At 41.5% G+C, this 21,812-nt stretch overlaps 1 protein-coding gene across 5 annotated transcripts in view; it reads right to left on the minus strand.

Annotated features, from left to right (window-relative positions):
• Positions 1-325: 325 nt before the first annotated feature.
• The window catches only part of EPB41L1 (erythrocyte membrane protein band 4.1-like 1), a 203,199-nt gene continuing 181,712 nt past the window's right edge, over positions 326-21,812 (minus strand). For 2 of the 5 annotated variants that reach the window (XM_015413408.1, XM_015413406.1), the window contains 8 exons: positions 12,782-13,168; positions 11,765-11,827; positions 10,986-11,066; positions 8,931-8,987; positions 7,354-7,449; positions 6,942-7,022; positions 3,890-4,006; positions 326-1,538 (listed from right to left, as the gene is read on the minus strand). In XM_015413408.1, coding sequence (XP_015268894.1) covers positions 1,494-1,538; positions 3,890-4,006; positions 6,942-7,022; positions 7,354-7,449; positions 8,931-8,987; positions 10,986-11,066; positions 11,765-11,827; positions 12,782-13,168 — 927 coding nt within the window. In that variant the 3' untranslated portion in view covers positions 326-1,493. Of the gene's footprint in view, positions 1,715-3,889; positions 4,007-6,941; positions 7,023-7,353; positions 7,450-8,930; positions 8,988-10,985; positions 11,067-11,764; positions 11,828-12,781; positions 13,169-21,812 lie in introns of all 5 variants that reach the window. The other 3 variants (XM_015413410.1, XM_015413409.1, XM_015413407.1) reach the window with 2 other exon arrangements.

Raw genomic sequence — 21,812 nt, forward strand, 5'->3', positions numbered from 1 at the left:
TAGTGTATCACAATAGATCTGATTACTTCCTTACCCCTGAGCACTGGCTGGTCTGTCCTCCCAAACTTTGGAGCTTGCTGTGATCTAGACAGAGATGCACTTTTGAAAGACATAAATAAACCCTTGTTCTAGTCTATGCAAGCTATGTTAATTGTATTGAGAAGGAAACAACGCTGTTTTGTACAATTTACCCTCTGACTTTCATGTTATCCAGGCAAAATACAGTCAGGTAGAACCTGGGACTGAGCTAGCATGCCTCCTTGTTCACCTTCAACATTTCTTTTGGAGAGTTGTAAAACTAGTTGGAACTTCATTTCAGCAGCAGAGCTAAAGACAGTGGCTAGTCAGCTTGAGAAGGATTATGAAATCATAGGGTCTTATTTTTAAAAATAGTTTAAAGAACTGGCACATGGAGTACAATAGCTCCACAACAACTAAACGCTTAGGTCTGAGAGATCAAAATCTTCAAGATCCTGAAAGGTTGTGAAGGAAGCAACCTAAACCGAACGTCCTATCCTTAACATGGCCTCGTTTTCTTGGGGCTTGAGAATGAGGGAGGCATTGTTAATTGGCACAATTTACTGACTTTGACTGGATTGTGGTAACACCAGTTCATTCCATCTTTCTTATCTACCTTCTCATGTTGCTGAATGCTGCCTTTACCACCAACCAACCAATTACAAACACTACTGTGTCACTATGCCAGTCTCTTTTGCAAGAGCACAGGTTAGGTGTGTGACAGACAAATACCGCCCCCAAGAGAATTAGTGAATTTTTTGTACTCTGTTTTCATGGGATATCAGCATGATCTAAGAGTCTCATAATACATCAACCACGGTCAATCAAATAATTATAATGTAAAAATGTCATTGTCATACTTATCAGCACTTTAATTTGTTTCAATATCATTCCCCACCCTCCCCAGTTATATATAATATACATAACTTAAAAGCACATCCATGTGAAACCTCTACAGGCTGCGCCTTGTTCAAAAGGTAATCATGTACATATCATTTTGCTTTGCTTTCAGTGAAACCCAGTCAATTATTTTCATCAGAACAAATGACTGGATGTAGAGAGGAAGGATTTAAAAAAAAATAAAAAAAGACAAGTTGGGATAATAAACAAAACAGAAGTGGCATGGAGTGGGGAGAAAGAATGATCACCACACATCCCAGTATGGAAAATAACAAAACAAGCATCATACAAGTGAATGGTTTTTTTATTCTTTCCTATGCAGGGAATCATTTTGTGGTTTTGCTTGTTGATTTCTTGCTTTGTTGCAAAGCATTTTTGCTTTTCCATTCAGTGTGCAACAAATGAGCTATGTATCCTTTAAATGTAACATGCAGAACGGTGGTTTATTGTATTGTTAATAATATTATTACCATCATGTTGCTTTTTTTTTCTTTTAAGATCAGTCCAGTCAATTCTTCAATTTCTTTGAAGAGGTGGTCGGTTTTGTTTTGTTGCTGATGTTGGCTGTTTGTAATTCATCTCCGGCATATAGCAGCAGTGCAAGGATGCATTTTTGTTTCCTGTATATATAATATATAATATATTTGCTATTCCTTTTTTATTTAATTTTTTTGTCTCTCAACATTATTCTTGCAGCCAGGACGTTCTGTGTCTCATTGAGGAATCCAGCATAAAAGGCCCCTTCTTCAAATTAAAATAGAGATGCCAACTTCTAGAAACACAAAGGTCAAGATTCCTGTACAAGGGAATAAATGTTGGTTAAGAAAAGAGAAAAAAAATCAGGCAACATAGTGCACATTGGTATTAAGGCAGTATGCAGGATTTTCTCCAGTGGTCCATTGTATGGAGCAGCTTTACAGAGCTCTCTTGTGCAGAGTTACTGCAGTCTAAGCCCACTGATTTTTAGTGAGTTTAGATTCGAGTAATTCTGCATAGGACTGTACTGTTAGCTGCAGAAGTGCTGATTAGGACCAGTGCAGCTGGAGTAGTATGCTAGAGAAACATACAAAGCTGTCTTGGATTCAGAGAGACCACTAGCCTACCTAGTCCTGTATACACTTCAACTAGAAGCATCTCTCCAGGATCTCAGGCAAAGGCTCCTTTCACACTGCTGCTCCCTAAGATCATCTAACCTGGAGATGTGGGACTGTCTAAAGATCGGTGATTTTTGGGAGAAGATCCGAAAACAGATCATGGGCATAACCTCAATTAATTTAAATTTTAAACCAGAAATCTTTTTATTGAACCAATGGGACAGTGATTTGGATAACAGGAATAAGGAAATAATTTCCTTACTTCTTGCAACAGTACGTCTAACAATAGCTTCATGCTGGAAGTCCTCAGCGCCACCGACGTTATCAGCATGGTATGAGAAAGTGTGGGATCGATTTGTGATGGCGAAAATATCGGATAAAGTACAAAGAGCTTTAACACCACAGTCTTTAAATTCCAGATTTGAATCAACCTGGTTCTCTATATTTTCTTACCTTACTGCACATGATTTGCTTCCTGCCAACTTACACTATCATAATTGGTTACTGATGTGAAACGATACTTTAAAAGCCTATTGGGATAGGATGATGTCTGCAACCCTCACTACTTCAGAGCGGAAAACTAATAATCTTGAATATTACAGAGGATCTCTCTTTGGTAAAGTTATTGTATCTATGGTTTAGGTTTTTATGTGATATTGAATTGTACATTTTTGTCTATGCATCTCTTTTGATGTCAATAGTATGGCATGAATTGTTTTTGAGAATATTAATGAATAAAAGGTTTTTTTTTTAAAAAAAAGAATACAAAGTGGGATTTTCTGCATGCAGTGCATGTGCTCTGTCACTATGAGATGCTCTCCCTCCTTTAAAGTGTCCCAAGTGATGCATCGCCATTTAGTCTAGGATAGTGCTTTCAAGCTTCTTACTTTCTGGAAACCCCTTTCCACATTCATTCACTAGACAGGGAACCCTGCACATCAGCTATGGAATTTCTGCACATTCATTCTAGGGTAAACTCTCAGCACGAGGCATCCACTAGGGCAGTTTGTCTTATATGGTACACAAAGGGAGTCCATCCCAGAGACAAGAGCCCAAAATTCCCCTACCGCTGAGGTTTGCAGGACAAGTTTAATCATTACAGCTTGACTTACACTACTAGTAAACAGAACAGTTTTACTATTTTTTCCCCAGGTATTGAGCTTTTGTTGCTAATTTGATTCCTATGGGTCTGAGACTGAACGTTGTTGATTGGACTGCTATGGGTCTGAGATTAAATGCTGTTGGTTCTGTTGCTCATTAGATTTTTGATTAACGTTCACTACTTTCCTGTCTGCTCCTATTGATCTTTGTACGTTTTACTGTTTCAATTAATATTAGGACATAAGAAGAACCCTGCTGGATCAGACCAGTGGTCCATCTAGTCCAGCACCCTGTCTTACACAGTGGTGAACCAGTTCCTCTGGAGGTCCAACAACAAAGCATAGAAGTCAAGGCCTTCCCCTGATGTTGCCTCTTGGCACTGGGATTCAGAGGTTTACTGCCTCTGAATGTAGAGGTTCCCTTTAGTCACCATTAACCACTGCTAGACCTATCCTCCATGAATCTGTCTAATCCTCTTTTAAAGATGTCTAAGCCTGCAGCCTTCACTACATCCTCTGGCAGCGAATTCCACATTTTAATCACTCGCTATGTAATGAAGTATTTCCTTTTGTCCTTCCTGTTTCCTGGGAAGCTACCAGGACAGCAAAAATGCTGAGCACATGAGATATAAATATATCAAATCAATAAATGGTACCAATCTTTCCAGTAAAAAAATCTCTGATAAGCATCTGAGAAACCCCAGGGTTCTTGCAAAAACAAACTCAAAAGGACTAGATTTGTGTCTTACTGCAACAACAGGTCATATCTATACACACCTGAGGCTTCTTGTCCTTTTCTTCTGGAGATGGTTCTGTTTCTCGATATACTACAGCTTTGGTTACCAGCATGTCGGGATGCTGCAGCTTTGCCTCCTTGATTGCCAAAGCCAAAGCCTATGAAAAGAAAACAGTGAGTGTTTCATATTAGTTCACTCAAAGTGTTCTAAGTAGACAACTGAAGAACATGCAGAAACAGTATGCAGTGCCTGGGAAGGGTGGAGTTTGTGGAGGAAAGAGAACTCTCAGTGGAGGAAAGGGAACTCAGGAATGTTCCTGGAAACACAGAGAACTTTATTGAGTGCACATTCTTGTCAATGATTGTCTCTTCAAGACTAATGGGTTGGGTTCTGCAGATCCATTCTATTAGGAAGAAAGCACCCCTGTTGGCAGAATGGATTCACTAACAGCCAACTTCTCTGGAAACACATAGCGGACTCCAACCATTTTTTATGTATGTTAAGTTCAGGGGTCATTTCCTGCAGGAGTGCACAGGAGCGGAGCTCCGGCAGTAAAGAGCTCAGGGGTCGGGCACATGCAACAAGCCCCACCTCCTGCTCCCAGCAGCCCTCAGTCAGAGCAAGAAGCAGCCAGGTAAGTTGCAGAGCTCCTCCTGGCCCCCCCGGTCCAAAACAGTCCAGTGGTACCTTTAAGACCAAGTTTTATTCAGGTACAAGCTCTCCCTCCTCTGCGAGGACAGATCTGTACATCCCCCCCCCCAATAGCTAGCAATCCAAAACAGTCCAGGGGAGCCTGAGCGGTGTGTGTTGCCTTCTGACACACTTCCGGTGATGGCAGGGGGTGTGGCATATGCAAATAAGTTATGCTAATGATTTATGCTAATGAGCTCCTGCACCTGTTTTTCTACGAAATGACCCCTGGTTAAGTTCTTATGCAAACTTATTTGCAGCAATTTCATTGAGCTGATATCTTTGCATACCATGCATAGGAGCTAAATATATTCTTTATAACAGTCTTTAACCCCCTCCCTTAGCTCCTTGCAAGCCCAGATTTTTTGCATATAAATGTACAATGATTGCTGGAAATGTACATCTTGTCATATGAAGTGCTGCAGGGCTTTGAAAAACTCCACCCATGGAAAAATTTGCAATGATTCATGGCAAAGAAGCCCTAGTGATGAAAAGCTGGCCATTCCTAATCTAATATGAAGCTTTCAAAGGAAATCATCTGGGCCCAATAGTGGCAGTGCATTGTCAGCACAATATCTTGGCTTTCGGGAATGACTTTGTAAAAATACTGTTGTTCCCTGCCAAGGGAACCCATGTTGGATTGATTGGCTAGACAGAAGAGATAAAATAAATAGAGGAAAAAAGTGGCAAGTCTGGCCTTGAGTAAACCATTATCCAAATCCAGTCCAGCAATCAACATGCAAAAGAAGACTCCCAAGCATGTACCTCTTTGCTAGTTCAGGAAACACAAAAGCAAATGTCTGGACCCTGCACCTGGGCCTGTGTGCATGTTCCTCTCTTGGCTCTGCATGTACAGCCCTGAACCTAAGGTCACTGTTACCACTTTCAACATAACTGGCAGTCTTCCTGGAAGATGGATAGTGGAAGAACTGAATCTGGGACCTTTGCTTCACCCAGGCAACAGATGAATGACACTGTCAAATCTCATCAGCACAGAGGCACATAAAAATCATTTTTTTGGCAGGATCACAGTTTAAAATGAAGATTGATCAATGAAACATCGTTTTATGACCTTCTTAGGAACTAATAGAAGAATGCTTTTCTCTGTAGAGAATTAACTCTGGGGAAACATCACTCTGAGTCATCAGAAGCACAAAGTTCTATGTATTTATATTACTGCTTGACACTGGGGACCAGGGACTCACTAGTCATTGCAACTTTGCCCACTGATACTTCTAAGAGATCTTTTACCCCTATTTTATGCCTGATCTCTTACTGTAAATGTCAAAGAACATTTACTTCTCATGTCATGGGAAACACCAATCTGCCCAGCAACTACTACCAGACGTTGCTTCTGGTTGAGTTTTTTTTACTTTTTTAGGAGGTGCAGGTTGAGCAGAGCAGGAGGGAAAGAGGCAGGCAGCAGAAAGAAAGAAACCCATCCTAGTGCTGAGCAACTGTCTACAAAAACCTAAGAGATTCCATATGGTATCATGAACATAATTATCTGCAACTTATACCCATCCTGAAGCTGCATGAAAGCACTCAGTTCATTCAGTTTTAAATCAGTTTCCATAGTTATAGCAACTAATCAGTATGCACTTTTGTTTAGACAATAACTAAATAGTAAGTTTTCTTAGCAATGTAAATAATTACTGCCTTGATTTCAATCAATCCACCCTGGTTCTACATATACACATGAATACATCTGGATCAGGACATGTCCTTGCTTCCTTATGATACATAACTTATATACAACTTTCAGAGAGCTTCACATACAATAAATTATTGTAATCCTTACAACAACCTTGTAATACAAGTCAATATTATCACCATATTGAAAGGGGGGATGGGCTGAAGTGAAGAATGGTTTGACAAAAGCCACCTACAATGCAATCCTAAGCAGTTACACCTTTCTATGCCCACTGACTTCAGCAGACTTAGAACAGAGACTCTGTTTAGGATTGCACTTCTAGAGATTTCATGACAGAAGTGACATTTGAACCAGGGACTTCCCTGATTCACTGATTATTTTCTAAGCCTAATGTCCAAATGCCACAGGGGAGATCAGCTCTAGAGATTGCACTCTACAAACACACAGAACCCTTAACCTCTATACCATCCCTCTTCATATTCGGAAGTAGAACCAAATATATAGGGAAGGATGGATTTGGGGATTCTAGCCAACTTAGGTTTCCCATAAAATTGGGAATGGAAGGCTTGGTTGAAAACTTTTTAACAGTGCTGATAATTAATTGTTGTAGATTTTCCGGGCTGTATGGCCGTGGTCTTGGCAAGACCATGGCCATACAGCCTGGAAAATCTACAACAACTAATGAACTCCAGCTGTGAAAGCCTTTGACAGCATAGTGCTGACAATCTCCCACAGACTTCCTTCATACCTGATCCTGGTCCACATCTTCATCTCCTGTTATGATGATTCGCTTTTCTATTCTCGTTTCAGAAAATCCTCCTTTCACAGTCTGGAATAAGGAAAGATATGTCATATAGCATTTTTCAGTATATAAAATAGTAGCTCTTAGTTTGCCCAGCACTATCAATTGCATGGGGAAGTCTGTTACTATGTTTTCTACTTTCCCAGTGATGGATGTGGGATAATTATTAACAATTTGTTCAAGGCTGCCCATTGTAATTACATATCAAACACAATGCCCTCCTTAGGACAGCTGTCCATTGCCTCTTATTTCCCTTTATCCACAATACATTAAAGTGACTGCATTGTGATATTCATTAAGACACTCTCTATAATATTTGAAGGTGCTTTGCGAGTGAGCCCTCCTGACATGCTCTTACCTTGGTAACATGGGTAGTTGTGGAGGTTGAGAGAGTTTCCGCTGTGGCCCCAAAAAGGCTGGTGAAGGCTTCTTTCCCAACAGCACTGCTGGTGATCTATAAGCACAGGAGAAACACTGTCCATGTCAAAAGATGGGCCTAACAGATTCTATTTTCTTTTACAATATGGAGCTTTGGTAAGGCCTTATCATATGAAAGTTCTGAGGACGTATTCAATCCATTGTCTTTATGACATGCTACTTTTGCCTGTTCCTCATCTGGGAAGGTATGTAGCTCAGTGACAGAGCACACACTGGAAGGTACCAGGTTCAACCTTTGACATCTTTGAAAAGCCCTGAATAGGGCTTGATGAAGAGTTGGATTTATACCCCAACCTTCACTCAGTGTCTCAGAGTGGCTTACAATCACCTTCCCTTTCTCTCCCCATAACAGATACCCTGTAAGATAGGTGGGGCTGAGACAGCTCTGAGAGAACTGCTCTTGAGAGAACAGCTCTGAGAGAACTCTGACTGACCCAAGGCCTCTTGTGGCTTCTTGTGGAGGAGTGGGGAATCAAACCCAGTTCTCCAGATTAGAGTCTGCTGCTCTTAACCACTACACCAAACTGGCTCTCATGAAAAGTTTTTGCAGCCACTCCCCCCCCCCCCAGTTTGTAGAACCATGTTACTTATCCATCCCTGGCTCCATTGTTAGGTTTTTTAAAATCCAAACGATGGGGCCCTGTTCAGAATTCAATATATAGATAGCCTTAAAGTTCCCCAAACTGTAAAGTAGTCATGGGAGTGCATTTGCCAGGGTCAGTAAATTGCAAGATTGCACAAGTGGACTCCCACTGCATGTAGAACTTTTCCACTCTTCCAATATCTGTAGTCCCTGCTAAAAGGTATTTTTAAGAAATCCTTAACTTCACTGGACTGCTCATCAGAAGTTAATGGAATGGAGTTTAATCCAATGACCAGTCCAGTGGGTGAAGGTCCCTAATCTCCCTTCTTACATTGTTTTCTGAGAAATGACAGTAAGCACAGAGAAAGCCATGCTGGTGATTTCTCTTTCCAACTGAACGAGGCGTTCACTCATAATTATGACCAGAAGATCAGAGGATTTGTCAGTCTGTGGTCAAATCAATATAATTGTATCACCTTTTGAGTAGCTGTTAAGTATGAGTCAGATGATTATAAAGGACAGAGAAGCAGTGGTTTGCTTTCTCATTGTCTGCGCATTCTTGTGCTTGAGGTTGATTATTTCAAATTACAAGAATGGTGGATTTAATCATCTTCCAATGGACGTGTTTTGTATGTGCTTATTTTGTGCAGCACCAAGATCTCAAACATTGTGTCAGTGGGCTTACATTGGCCTCAGGCACAAAGGAGAAAGTCTGCTTGTCTTGCTGCATCCACTTTCCAAAACCCCACTGAACCTTGTTTTCCCATTAATCATGCTGGAAAGGAGACAGGAGGGTGCCTTGGGAAGTGGATGGGGCCATGGGAGGGAAATGATGGCTGGAGCCGTGCATTATCTTTCTACTGCCCTCCAAGGTATCTCTTTCTCAAAGCTTCAGGAATATAAAATACACTCACTGGAGAGATGGAGCGAAGTTCTGTTGTTCCCTTCCCAGGCTTGGGAGTGCTGTGCTCCTGCAAAACACAATGTTGACATTGATGTCAGAGTGCAGAGAGATACCTAATTAGGTACAGTACCAAGTAACACAAGGGGGCTTCTGCTGGGATATTGAGTGGACCTATCTTAGTGGAAACCTTCAAAAATCCCTTCTTCTCTTTCTGCAAAACTATCTATGCTAGCCTGCAGGTTTCACTTCTCCCCCTTCTCCTCAGGATCAAACAGATGGGAAGGATTTTCAACCCATGGGATCAAAAGGTTTCGCTTGGATCCATTGGAGTGTTTCTTTGGATGGAAGAATTTCCACACATGGAGTGCAATTTACTGCTGCAGCTGAAAATGCCATGCAACACTGTTTCCGGTGACCCCTTGTACCCAGGAATAGCATTCCAGAGGGCATTTGGAGCTGCAGTGGGAGGAAGAGGGAAGAAAGTCAAACTCGGTTGGTGAAAATCCTTCCACCTCTGGCAACACTCCTGTCTACATCATAGCTGAAATGCTGCTTGAAAGTTTGTGATGCCTCCTCCCAGGGTTTTCAGCTGTTCATATGTGATTTTCTATTAATATTCTAAATTAGAAGCAAGCTAGCACTGTGCCTACATAACAATTTAAGTACACCCTCCCACCACCACCCAGAACTCATCTCTCTAGCCTTTGCTTATGTAGATTTCAGGTAAAATAATTAGTAAAATATATGCAATTTAAGTGTTATATCTCCTTTTTCAAAATAAATACCTAAAGTGCCACATGAGTCCTCCCCCTTCTGATGAGCCCTACTAAAGCTGTACAGGCACTGCTATCATCTGTTCCCATTCCTAGATGCTTCTGATACAGATGCCACAAGTCCTCAGAAGGCTTCGTGTACTACAGCAGGACTCAGTATCAGTTAAAGATTTAAGGAGTGCCCAGTTCTTCCCTGTAATATATGAGATGGCTACACACATCTTTTTCACCATGTGCACCTGGTGAAGTGTTAGGGCCTGTCATAGGTCTAAACAGCATGTTTTGGTAATGTTATAAACAGAGAGGAAGAAAACCACCAAGTGGCCTTCCATGTCACAAGGAAGAAGAAAAACAGGGAGTACCATACCAACCCACCCACCCAGCAGAGGCACACCTGGTTTCAACACTTCTTGCAGACTTGGCTGTTCCAGCAAATGTTTGAACTGACCAAGAACTGGTTTTGTGACTAGGTGTTTTCTGATGTTGGTCATGTCTGACTTGTCTACTTTAAAGGATGTTTTTTGCACACTGACTGCTTTTTATTGTTAGTTGCCTATGGGGGCTTCAGCCTGAAAGACGGATCACCCTTTATACTACCAATGGTTAAGTTTATTAACTGGATATGTACGACTCTGATCTGTAAATAAGCTGATGGACTGTGGATATGTATAGTCTTTTATCTAAAAACAATAAAAATTTAAACTGCAAAAAAACAAAACGGTACAGACTAAACCTTTAATGGGTGATTTCTGTAACACATAACTTTTGCTGGTGATCTCCTGCTAGCCTTGGACCTGTGAAAAACTCACAGTGTAGATAAAATCATAAAAGATTCAGAAAGAAAATAAAGTGGCTTGAGGGACAAATTAGATAAGGCCCAGTAAACCTGCAACTATGTTCCACTATAGTTTTTGAAATGGCTACAGCAGCCACGAAGAGGAAGAGAGAAAATGGGGTTCAAGGTCATTACACTGGGTGATGCACACATTCCTTCGCCTCCCAAGATGCCCTTTGCCCCACAAAGATAAGTGTACAGGTGCCTCCATGCCCTTGTGGGGCAAACGCCACCACCAGAGGAATGATAAAGATCAAGAAAATGGAACAGGGAAGGGATTAATTTCTCTCCACAGATTGCCGCCCTGACTTGTATCCCCATCACCCAGAGTTGCTGTTAGTATCCAACTCTTGTTCTTGTGTCTCCTGAGTCACATGTCATTCAATGCCTACAGAAATCAGGATGTTATGAAAACAACTAAAAAAAGAAAATAGTTTGATTACCCATGGGCACTTACAGAGGATGTAGATATGGTTTCTGTGCTGACAATGTGGGAAGTAGTTATTGTCTCTTTTCCGCCTGTGGTGGTTCCGTCAACCTGAAAATGAAAGCAGTAAAGAGGATGAAGCAGTGCAGCTACAGCTGATGCACAAGCAGCAGTCTTTGCAGGATCAGCATTTTTTAACTCTTTTATTTGCCAATAAAGGACTTGCTGCTGAATTCCCCACTCAATGACAGCAAAAGCATGGTCCTTGGTTAATACCGTCCCAAGCCAAGTATGCAGTCTATGATTTTTTTACAGAGTGGAATACTTGTACTTTTGAGGTCATGGACACACACACAGACAGAGTCAAAGCAGGTATATTTTATAGGCTTATAACTGCTCTGGGCTGGATGGCCCAGGCTAGCCTGATCTTGGAAGCTAAGCAAGGTCAGCCCTGGTTAATTGCTCGGATGGGAACTCTGGAGTCGCTACAGACAGGCAAGCAATGGCAAACCATATCGGTTCGTCTCTTGCCTTGAAAGCCCTATGAGTAGGTCACTGTAAGGTGGCTGTGACATGACTATGCTTTACACACACAGAGAGGCTTATACCTGAGCCCTGCATCGACAGGGCAGCAAACTGGAGGATATCCTCACAGGCTCCACATACCCCCATCCCTTCCATTTCAGCAAAAGCACAGCAGCCCTGGAAACCCAGTCACGGTCTTCCAAATGACATTACACAGCAAGTTCTTACTTCATGTGTTTTGGCCATGGCTCCAAATTTAAATGAAACTGAGAAACCAGAGTTACCTGCGTAGTTTCTATTGCAGTGATTCTGTCGTGCACAGAGGTCTCTCCTTTCACAGCTGATGACTACCAAACAAACAAACAAAAATTAGTGACCCTGTTTAACTGCACAAATCTGCTGGTTTGCAACCTGCAGCATGTCATGAGTGAAGTATTTTTAATTGCATAACCCTCATCCTGCTTGAGTTGGAACATTTTGTTCTAATATAAAGGGTATGTGTGGTTTGGGGTCTGTAGTGTGTGTGTGTGTGTGACTGAAAACACTGGCCATGTTGATGTAGTAATGGTATCCACTAACGATGACATTAAAATCAAGGCTGGCAAAGTAAGTTAAGCTCTCCAATAAATTAAAGGGGGTTGGGGAGAAGAATTTGAACTTCTAGATTTTAGTACAAACACAGAATTCTACTGACAAGACTACAAATGTCTTTGTGATGCTCGCTTTTGGAATCATATGAAAAGTGATTTCCCCGTGGCACTTTCTCACTCCCAGCCCGACTCTGAGCAACTTTTATTTTTCTTACTTTCTGTCCTCTGAGCAACCATAAAGGTATTTTTTTTTGGTCTGGCTCATCTGCCTTTCTAGAGGCTGCTCATCCCAGCCAGAGTAAATTCTATTAACAGAGATTAAGTTCCTTCAATACATGTGTTATTTGTTGAGTTCATGCAACACAAAGCACACACAAACCCACCCCATGAGATACTTGTGGTGGAACAGCCAGAGGCAAATACAGTGGGTTAAAATACGATGCTATCGTGAAGATTAGGAGATACATTAGAACAACCTATGGGACAGTCATGCATTTTGATGTCAAAAACAACCATGCAAACAAGACAACAACATTCATAATGGGTGGGTTAAAACATTTGAGAAATTCGCTTTGAGTTATTTGGAAGTTAAGCGTGCTCTTCCAAACACATGAGAAGGACAGTCGATCAAGCAACGCCAAATGCAAGACAGGCAACACTGCAAAATGAGGACACTAAGAACACATCTCTTGACTGCAGTTCCCTTTGTACCTCTTCCGGGATTACATAGGAAGCTTTATCACCATCCTTGGCATCATCTTCTTGCTTGGGAGCTGGTCTGTCAGATTCTTGAGAAGAAACCTGACTTTCTCCTTCTCCTTCACTCTTTTCCTTGTCAAGCTCGGGCAGACTCCGGGAGAAGTCTTCAAAGGCTGCGCTGTGGTAGTCACCAATGACTGTGAAGTCCACCTCGGCCTCGAGGCTGGAAGTTGAGCTGACAGTGATACTTGAGCACTTGCGCTCGATGGCCAAATGGTTGTCCTTTAGGAAGACTGAGTCTCTCTCTTGGTCTTGGTCCTCATCCCCTGTGTCACTTTCAGGAGCCCTGTGCCGTGGCGGCTTAGATTTTTCCTCTGTGCCCTCCCTCAATCCCGCTCTCTGAAGGAGACAAAAAGGAGGAAAGAAGCTAAGGCTGTAAAGTGCTGAATACAGGTCAGAGCCAGCTAGACCCAACAAAACAGAAGGCAAAGGACGCATCAGAGGAAGGTTTTCAAGCATACTCCAACCATGAAAACCAAAACCTTTCTCAAAGCATAAACTTTGCAGGGAGAAGGGGGGGAGAGCTTCCCGATTTTATTTACAGAACTATAAACAGAAAACAAAACCAGGATACTGAATATGTCACCACCACCCCATAATTTGGCTGGGTATATCTAAAGACAGGCTGGTATATGCGTCAAAAACAGGTGTGCGCAAAACAGCAAACACTTGTTAAGACATTAAAAAAGGTGTTTAGGATTGCACTTGACTGGGTAGCAGAAAGAAAAGTGCTACAAGGGAAAAAGAAGAAGAAAAAGAATAGAAAAATAAAATTTGAATGCTGAAGAAAGACAAAGGCCAATCCTAGTTTTATTTTAAGGAGAAGCAAGAAACATTGTCAATTTCACTGAAATCACAGCCTTGTTTTCTGCCCATGTTGTTAAAATTCTTTTTAAAACATGTGCACAGAACATTCCGGAGGAAATGTGGCACTTGTATGGAAGGGCTTGTGTTGTGAGCACTTACATCTCTGAGGGAATCAACACGCCACTTCTGGAGACCCCTAAAGTATTGATTCTACTGTGCTATGTTTTTCAATCAGTGTAATTGACAAGAAAAACCAGAGCCGGTCTTCCCTCTCCTAGTTTGCTTGGAAGGCCACACATACCTCTCAACTGCTTCAGAGGGCAAATTTCAACTCACACTGGCCCTGCAAATGGTTTCGCAGCACAACAGCTTGAATCATTAATTTCTCTACAGCTTTCCTGTCTTGGTGGAGTTGTGTTCCTCTGTCAAAAACTCCCGGTTACGTCTTAGCCCCAAAAGTTACTGAAGTCAGAGGAGAGATCCTCATGACGCCAGTGGGATTTGGGCCAACTTCTAGGGAAAATGTTTTAATTTACCCGCCTCCTTATGCCTTACTTTGTCTGTGCTTCTGGTTTGTTGAGAGGTATGAGAAAAGATAGTTAAGACAAACAGAGAAGGAGCATATATATAAAACATATATATAACAGCCCAGTGACTGTGGAAGGAGTCGGCAGCACACAACTCTCCACTGGTTAGGGTGAGCTTTGACACCACAAAAAAGAACAAGCAGTTAGTAAAAACAGCACTGAGACCTGGGAGGCCACTGGGACAGCAGCAGCCTTTAAACTCTCTTCTTTCAGGGTAGCATTTACTGATGGGCCTGATAAATCCTTTTCTTCCCAAGCTGGTTCTTGAAATTTGCTCTAGATTAGAGAAAAGGGGTTAGTCTTAAGGAGCAGAAAGGGAACTCGGCAAGTGCCTCGGTTGGAGCAGTGGGAAGCTATTTTGTCAGCCAGCCACCAGCTAGCCAAAGGCAGGGGGAAGAGAGGGAGGGCTTACAAACTAAGCAAGAAGGGGATTACCAAATTAAGAGATGCAAGAAGGAAGAAGCTGGAAGCGTGAGAATGTTGCTGCTAGGTGCGTTTCTGGAGGTAGGCGGGAGATATAAAGCTCTCAAGTGTGTCATCCCTTCCACCCCATTTTGCAATTCTATCCACAATACTCTTTTGCCTGGTTTCACGTTAGCAGCCGGCATTCTCCATGTAGCCAGATCTTCAGGAAATTCACACACACACACAAATAACAATCCAAAAGCTGATGAGCTTGCCTGGGCCAGCAGGTTTGCATTCAGCAAATGAGCCAGGCCACACGCACATACAGAAAAAAGGACAGGGGATGCAAGCAGCGGCTCTTGGTCAATGGCCATGTTGGAAGCCATGGCGCATGATGCATAAAAAAAGAAGAGTCACACAACATGCTTTATGAACTTTCCAGTGGGACAGTTCATCTGGGGAGTTACCACAGCTTCTGCCAAAGTGATTTCACAGCCAGAATCAGGAGAAGCCAGTTCAGCATCTCCTTCTTGTTCAGATTCAATAGAAATATCTTCCTTCCAAGACGAAGGCTGAGAAGGTTCTCCTTCGCTTGTTCCTTGTGTGACAGTTAAGTAGATCACGTCAGATGCTTCTTCAGGATCCTTCACTTTATTATCAAAAGTGTTCAACACTGCTTTATCTTGGGCACCACTCTTGTCTGAAAATATACCTGTCTGTAGCTCTATCTGCATCTTTGATGGCTCCGTCAGTGCCTTACTGCCAGGACAACTCTCATGGATTCCCTTTTGGATTGTGTGTTGCACATCAGAAAGAGGGTTACACATTTCTCCTTGCTCAAACATCTTAATTTTAGAAGCCACAGAAACGTCTTCTAATGAGCCCCCATGACTTTCCTTAGGCAAGGTTGTATCCTTAGATTTTTGAGGTGGGGTAATATCTGCGTCACATATAGTGAACTTCAGAGGCGCCAGATGTGGTTTCTGTTTCTGAATGCCAATTTGTCGATCTCCCCTACCTTTATCAGGCTGTGAATATTCATTGTGCCTTTCTGGGGATACTGCATGAGAGATGGCACTTGATGCCTCACTTCCTTCTTTAAAAGGTTTGTCCATGGGTATTTCTCCCAGTTCCAGAGGTGTAGGATCAAGAGAGCCAGACTGGGACCAAAGTTGATCCTTGGATGGCTGCTTTAAGTTAGATGATGTGTCCTGCTCCAGTCCTTCTGAGTCTATAGCTGGACCCTCTGAATTTAGGAGATCATCTCTGGGCACTCCATGGTGTTGTTCTTTATCTGTACTTTTAAATTCTAGAGTATTGTTCTCTGTGGCCTCTTCTACTTTATCCAGCTCCTGGAGTTTATCTTTACCTGGTCCATCTAAATCATGAGGTTCATCTCTGCCTGAGTCTTCAGTCTTTGAGGATTCATCCTTCTCTGTTTTTTTCAGTTCGGAGAAATTATCCAAAGTTGATTGTTTATCATCTTTAGTTGACTCTTCTTCCAGTACAGAAGGTCTATCTTTTGACACCTGTTCTACTTCAGGACGGTTGGCATTGGCTGCATCTTCCAGTTCTTGGAGTCTAGCTTTAGCTAGGTCTTCCAGTTCAGAGGTGTCATCTTTAGCAGACTGCTGCAGCTCAGGATCTTTATCCTTCACTGATCCTTCTGATCCCACTGTTTTATTTTGAGCTGGCTCATGCATTGCAGAGAGTCTGTCATGTGGGGGCTGGAATGAAACTAGGGTTTCATCCTTGTCTACCCATTCTGCCTTTTGCTGGGGCTTACTTTGATCCTCCTCTGAAGTTTCTGCAGTGCTGGAAAGCTGCTCTGATGAGGAACCAAAGGTGGATTTAGTAATCTCTGTGGCTTCCATTTGAAGACTTATCTGTGAAGTTTCCATTTCTTTTAACTTGTTTTTTCCTACCTCAGTTTCTGAAATTCTGCACAGCGTGTCCACTTTGTCTGTGGTAGTGTCAACCTCCTTCTTGTCTGATTGTTTTCCAGATTCTTTTTCAATACTCTGCGTTTCATCAGCATTTTCTACTTCCTCACAAAAGAGCTGAGCTGCTTCTTCAGTCATCAAGAATCTAGGTTTTAGTTCTGCCACAGTGGATTCCTCTGTGGTTGAGAACACACTGGATTCCCTATAATCTTTTGTACCATAATCAGTCAGCTCAAGAGAATCCCTTTCTTTTGTAACTGATGAATGCTCTTCTTTCTCACTGGTACACTGCTCTGTAGGAGGTACCTTTTTCTTGTCTTCTGCGTCTGTCTTCAGCTCATCAGATTCTGTAATTAATTTACTAATCTCTGATATTCTTTCGCCATTTGTGGGTGAGATGGATTGGGGCATCTTATTTCTTCCTGCCTCTCCTGCATCTACAGCCGATGCAAACCTCGTGTTTTCCCCATTTTCATTAGATAGCTCTGCTTGGGATTCCTGCCTCGCTTCAGCTGAGGAAAGCTCCTCTTTGTCAGATACATTTTTGGTCTTATCTTCTTTTTCGTCTGTTTCTGCAGAGCCCAAATAGATGATCCTTTCTGTGGCAGAAGACACTATCTTGTCACTCAATTTCACTTTCGTTTTAACAGCCTCAGAATCTGAGCTAGTTTTTAACACTTCCTTGTCCAGATATGGCAAAACAGTTCTCTTATCTTGTAGGATTGTTTTAGTTTCTTCTTTAAATGACTCTGACCAAGAAGAGGTACACCTTTGTCTCTCTTCAGCTTCAACACCTTCAGGTTCAGTCCTCTTCTCTGTGGGTCCTTTGAAGAGGTCACTTGGTTGCTGAGGTTCAGTGTGGGCTACTGCTATTACCTCCACTTTGTCTTTGTGCTCTTCTTTTTCTTCGGCTGTCTGGCTGTCAGTCTCAGAAGAGAGTTCTCTATTTTCTTTCTCATAGACATCATCATCCCATAATGATTCAAAATCCTCTGGACTGGCTATCATTTTGGCTCTTTTGTACATCTGACTTTTCCTTTCTTCACTAGCTTTCTCTTCTTGCTTTTCCACTGACTCAAGTTCCCCTATTGCAGTGGTTACTTTGGATAAGTCCAAACTTCCTTGCTTCTCTGAACGGCCTGCATGTGTGTCATCCTTCTGGATCTCAACAATTTTTTTTAGTGCTAGCTCTTCCAGCCCAGAAGTTTCTCTTTCTATAAATACCCAATGCTCTGAACCCTGCATTACAATTGGAGCAAGAAGAGTTATCATCAAACACAGGTTACCTGAATAGCTGATCATTAATATGCAACAAATGACTTGCCCATGCCCTTGCATTAACTAAACTATATCACTAGGATATCACAACAAGTCAATGCCAGTAAGATGTTGACACTGACTGAATGGATGCTGAAATGGTGTTGAAAATGATATATATATATTTAATTTATTTATTGTTACACTTATATCCCGCCCTCCCCGCGAACAGGCTCAGGGCGGCTTACAAATAAGGGCAACATGTGCCACATTCAGCATGAAAAGTGCTCAATGCCAAATATTTCCCACACAACATTAGCTACATCATCATCATCATTTGATTTTTACTACACAGAGGGAGGCAAACCACCTCTCTTGGTCTCTATCCTTGGAAACCCTATGCGGTGAGTAAAAGTTTGGGAATTCAATATCATTATCCAAAATCTGAACATAATGTTTAATATATCCAGTGACTATTATCAATTATAATGATCCCAATGTGGTATGACAAGATTTATATGCAACTTTGTAAGGACAAAGGGAAATTATTTAGCTAATGTACTTTAGAATAAAATCATATTCAATTATGGTGGCATAGTTAAAATAAAATGGACTATATTAAAACACTCATTGTGTGTGAACCTCTCACTTTGGAGGTCTGCTTAGAATCTTGGCATGTTGCTGGAGTACAGAAGTATATCCTATCATGGGACCTTTAGTTGGGAAACTTAATAAGCTAAAGGGATTTCCCCCCCTCCTCCAGTGGATGGAATCTTAGGGAGACCAACGGTCATACTGTAATAAGAGAATTTTCTGCACAGACAGAGCAAGTAAAATAGAGGGGTTGAGGTGCTTTGACCTTTTCACATTATCTTTGGACTCGGCTGAAGAGAAGCAACAATTTCTGTTCAAAATGTCAATAAACCTGAATCCAAGCCAATTCTATAAGGCTAGAACTAGGAAGGCCAGGCTAAGTCAGTAAACAGTGGGAGGTTGGCTGTGCAAACAACTGTAAAGGCAGTGCAGCCAAGTATCAAAGATAGCAAAAATAAACTTATTGGAATGAGCTTGTAATACTTTTAGGGCTCTGTTCACACATACCAAACTGCCTGAATGCAGTGGACGCTGTGTATTCAATATGTAGTGGTTTGTTTGATGCTGTTAAGCATTATTCAAACCCTATCACTCAGTGTGTACACTCAGTAGTGTTAAAATTTAGTCCTCTCTTTGGGGGGGGGGACACAGAAAGACAGAGCACATCCTAGAGGCGAGAGAAGGCAAAGAAGGACTTTAGGACAAAGAGTTAAATTAAGCCCCTGTTATTTAAGCACTGTAATGTTAACACTGACCCTAAAGCAGCTCAGTGTTGGCTAATCCAATCTCTTATTTGTGTGCTTCCAGATGTTATTGCTGATTTGCAGAAGGGTGGAAAGTATATACTGCAACTGAGAGATTTTACACTCAGCCTCACAAAGGCAATTACATTTTGAAGGCACAGCTAATTTGCTCCGTTGCTGAGACTGTGGTGTGGTACAGTACAGACAGTCAGAGTTGGGAAGTGAATTATACTACAATACTCTTTAACAATGACAGGCAATTATGGTGTAGTTTGGAATGTATGCACAGAATGTACTACCAACCATAAAACAGGTTGTAGGGCAAAACTAGAGATGTAAAATTTCCGGAAATTTTGAAGCTCGGAAAAAACGGAAATTTTCGGAAAAATTGAAAAAAATGCTACATTAACATTTCTTTTGTCTTTTCTAGATTGAAAGTCATTCTGTTACTTTAGGAACATAAAATATGAGTATGGACATTTTTACTTGGCATGAAATTATCACAACTAGCATATTAAAAATATAGTGTATCCAAACAATTATTACAAACAGAATACCCTCCCACATGCAAAAACAAAACTGAAACTTTCTTATTTTCTTCTGACAATCGCACCTCCTAAGGAAGAAATGCATCTTGTTCTTGCATTGGAGAGTTCTGTTTATAACCTAGGACTTGCTTGTCCTCAGTGCACAGAAATTAGATCAATCTGATACCATATATATATATATATGAAATTATTTGGAAAATATTTGAACACTTTGTCTTAAAATATCTTATTCATCATGTTAAAATAAAACGTTCCATAGTCAATTTTTTTTCCTTTTTTCAATTTTTCCAATTTTTCAGAAAAAAACAAAAAGGCTTCAGGGAAAAAACGGGGGGGGGGAATGTTTTTCCCCCGAATTTTTCTGGGCCTTCACATCTCTAGGCAAAACATGACTTTAGTAAACATTACTACAGAAAACTAGGTCTGTTGCATTGATTTCCAGATGTTGTTTCACCTCTTTCCATTTCTTGAAAAAAATCAGAATAAATGCACCAACTAAAGGTCCACTTGTTGTAGAAGAAGAAGAAGAAGAGAGAAGAAATTGGATTTATACCCCACCCTTCACTACCCGAAGGAGTCTCAGCATGCCTTACAATCTCTTTTCCCTTGCTCTCCCCACAACAAACACCCTGTGAGATAGGTGGGGCTAAGAGAGCTCTGAGAGACTGTCCTTGAGAGAACAGCTGTGCCAGAGCTTGTGACTGACTCAAGGTCACATCAGCAGCTGCATGTGGAGGAGCAGGGAATCAAACCCAGTTCTCCCAGATTAGAGTCCGCGCTCCTAACCACTTCACCAAACTGGCTCTCAATGACTTGTACAATGACTTGTCCTACTAACCACTAGGGCTACATCAAATGTTTATCTTTTCATTTTGCAAATTAAAGTGGTATCTTCACAGGGCAGAAATATTCCCCAGGAAATAAAACCTTTAAATACTAAATATATATCTTTTAAAGAGTTGTTTACTGCTATTTTTCCCTTCTGCTGCTGCTTCAATGCCATTTTTCTCTGGTTTGGGCCTCTAGGCCTAGAACAATCCAAGTCAATCATGGACAATGAAGTATATGTAATAACAAGACAACACTACCTAGCCAATCAGATGCAATTGAACAACTGATGGTAACCTGAACCGATTCAGCCTGAGGGGACTGCTTCCTAAACAGGTGGATATATTTGCCCCCTTTGAGAGCAAGGCCTGAAAAATCTTTAAAGGAGAAGGGAGGACTTTTTTTGGTACTGGAGAAATGTTCAGAAAAACCAAAAACCTTCTTAAGGCTCAGGTCCTGTAACTTCAGCATTTATCAAGGCCGTCACAGTGTCCTCAAGAAAAAAATAAAACAAAAACTTAGTAGGAGGATTACACTGCACGGCTCATCAGGTTTATTCCCTCCTCCGCAAAGAAGCCATGTGTGTGTGTCCCTTTTTAAAAGTAACTTCAGAAAATGAAAACAGATGGGAAGTTAGGGCAGCAGCAGCAGCAAGAAGAACAAAAAAGAAATAGGGCTGAAATCTAAAAAACCCCCAGAGTATAAACATGTTAAGTATCACAAAGGAATTAATTATGTGTACCTGAAAAAGACTAAGCCGAAAACCCTTTTGGTTTAGATCTGACCTTTTTCATATCCCTTTGTCACAGAAGAGTGTTTTTGTTCCAAACAGCTATGTAAGGTGATGCACATTTGGGGCAAAAAAATAATAATCCCAGCTTCAAGTATAGATTAATGGGGTCTGAACTTGCTGAGACTGAGAGGGGAAAAGATCTTGGAGTCGTAGTGGATAGCTCAATGAAAGTGTCAGTCCAGTGTTCTGCAGAAGTGAAAAAGACAAACTCTATGTTAGGGATTATCAGGAAAGGGGCTGAGAATAAAATGGCCAATATTGTAATTCCCCTGTATAGATCTATGATGTGGCCTCATTTGGAATACTGTGTACAGTTCTGGTCACCATATCTCAAAAAGGACATTGCAGAGCTGGAAAAAGTACAGAGGAGGGCAACCAAGATGATTAGGGGGTTGGACCACCTTCCCTATGAGGAAAAACTGAAGAGTCTGGGACTTCTCCGTTCAGAAAAGAGACGACTAAGGTGGAGACATGATGA

Source organism: Gekko japonicus, unplaced genomic scaffold (assembly GCF_001447785.1).
Source record: "Gekko japonicus isolate JY-2015 unplaced genomic scaffold, Gekko_japonicus_V1.1 scaffold79, whole genome shotgun sequence".
Lineage (NCBI taxonomy): Eukaryota > Metazoa > Chordata > Lepidosauria > Squamata > Gekkonidae > Gekko > Gekko japonicus.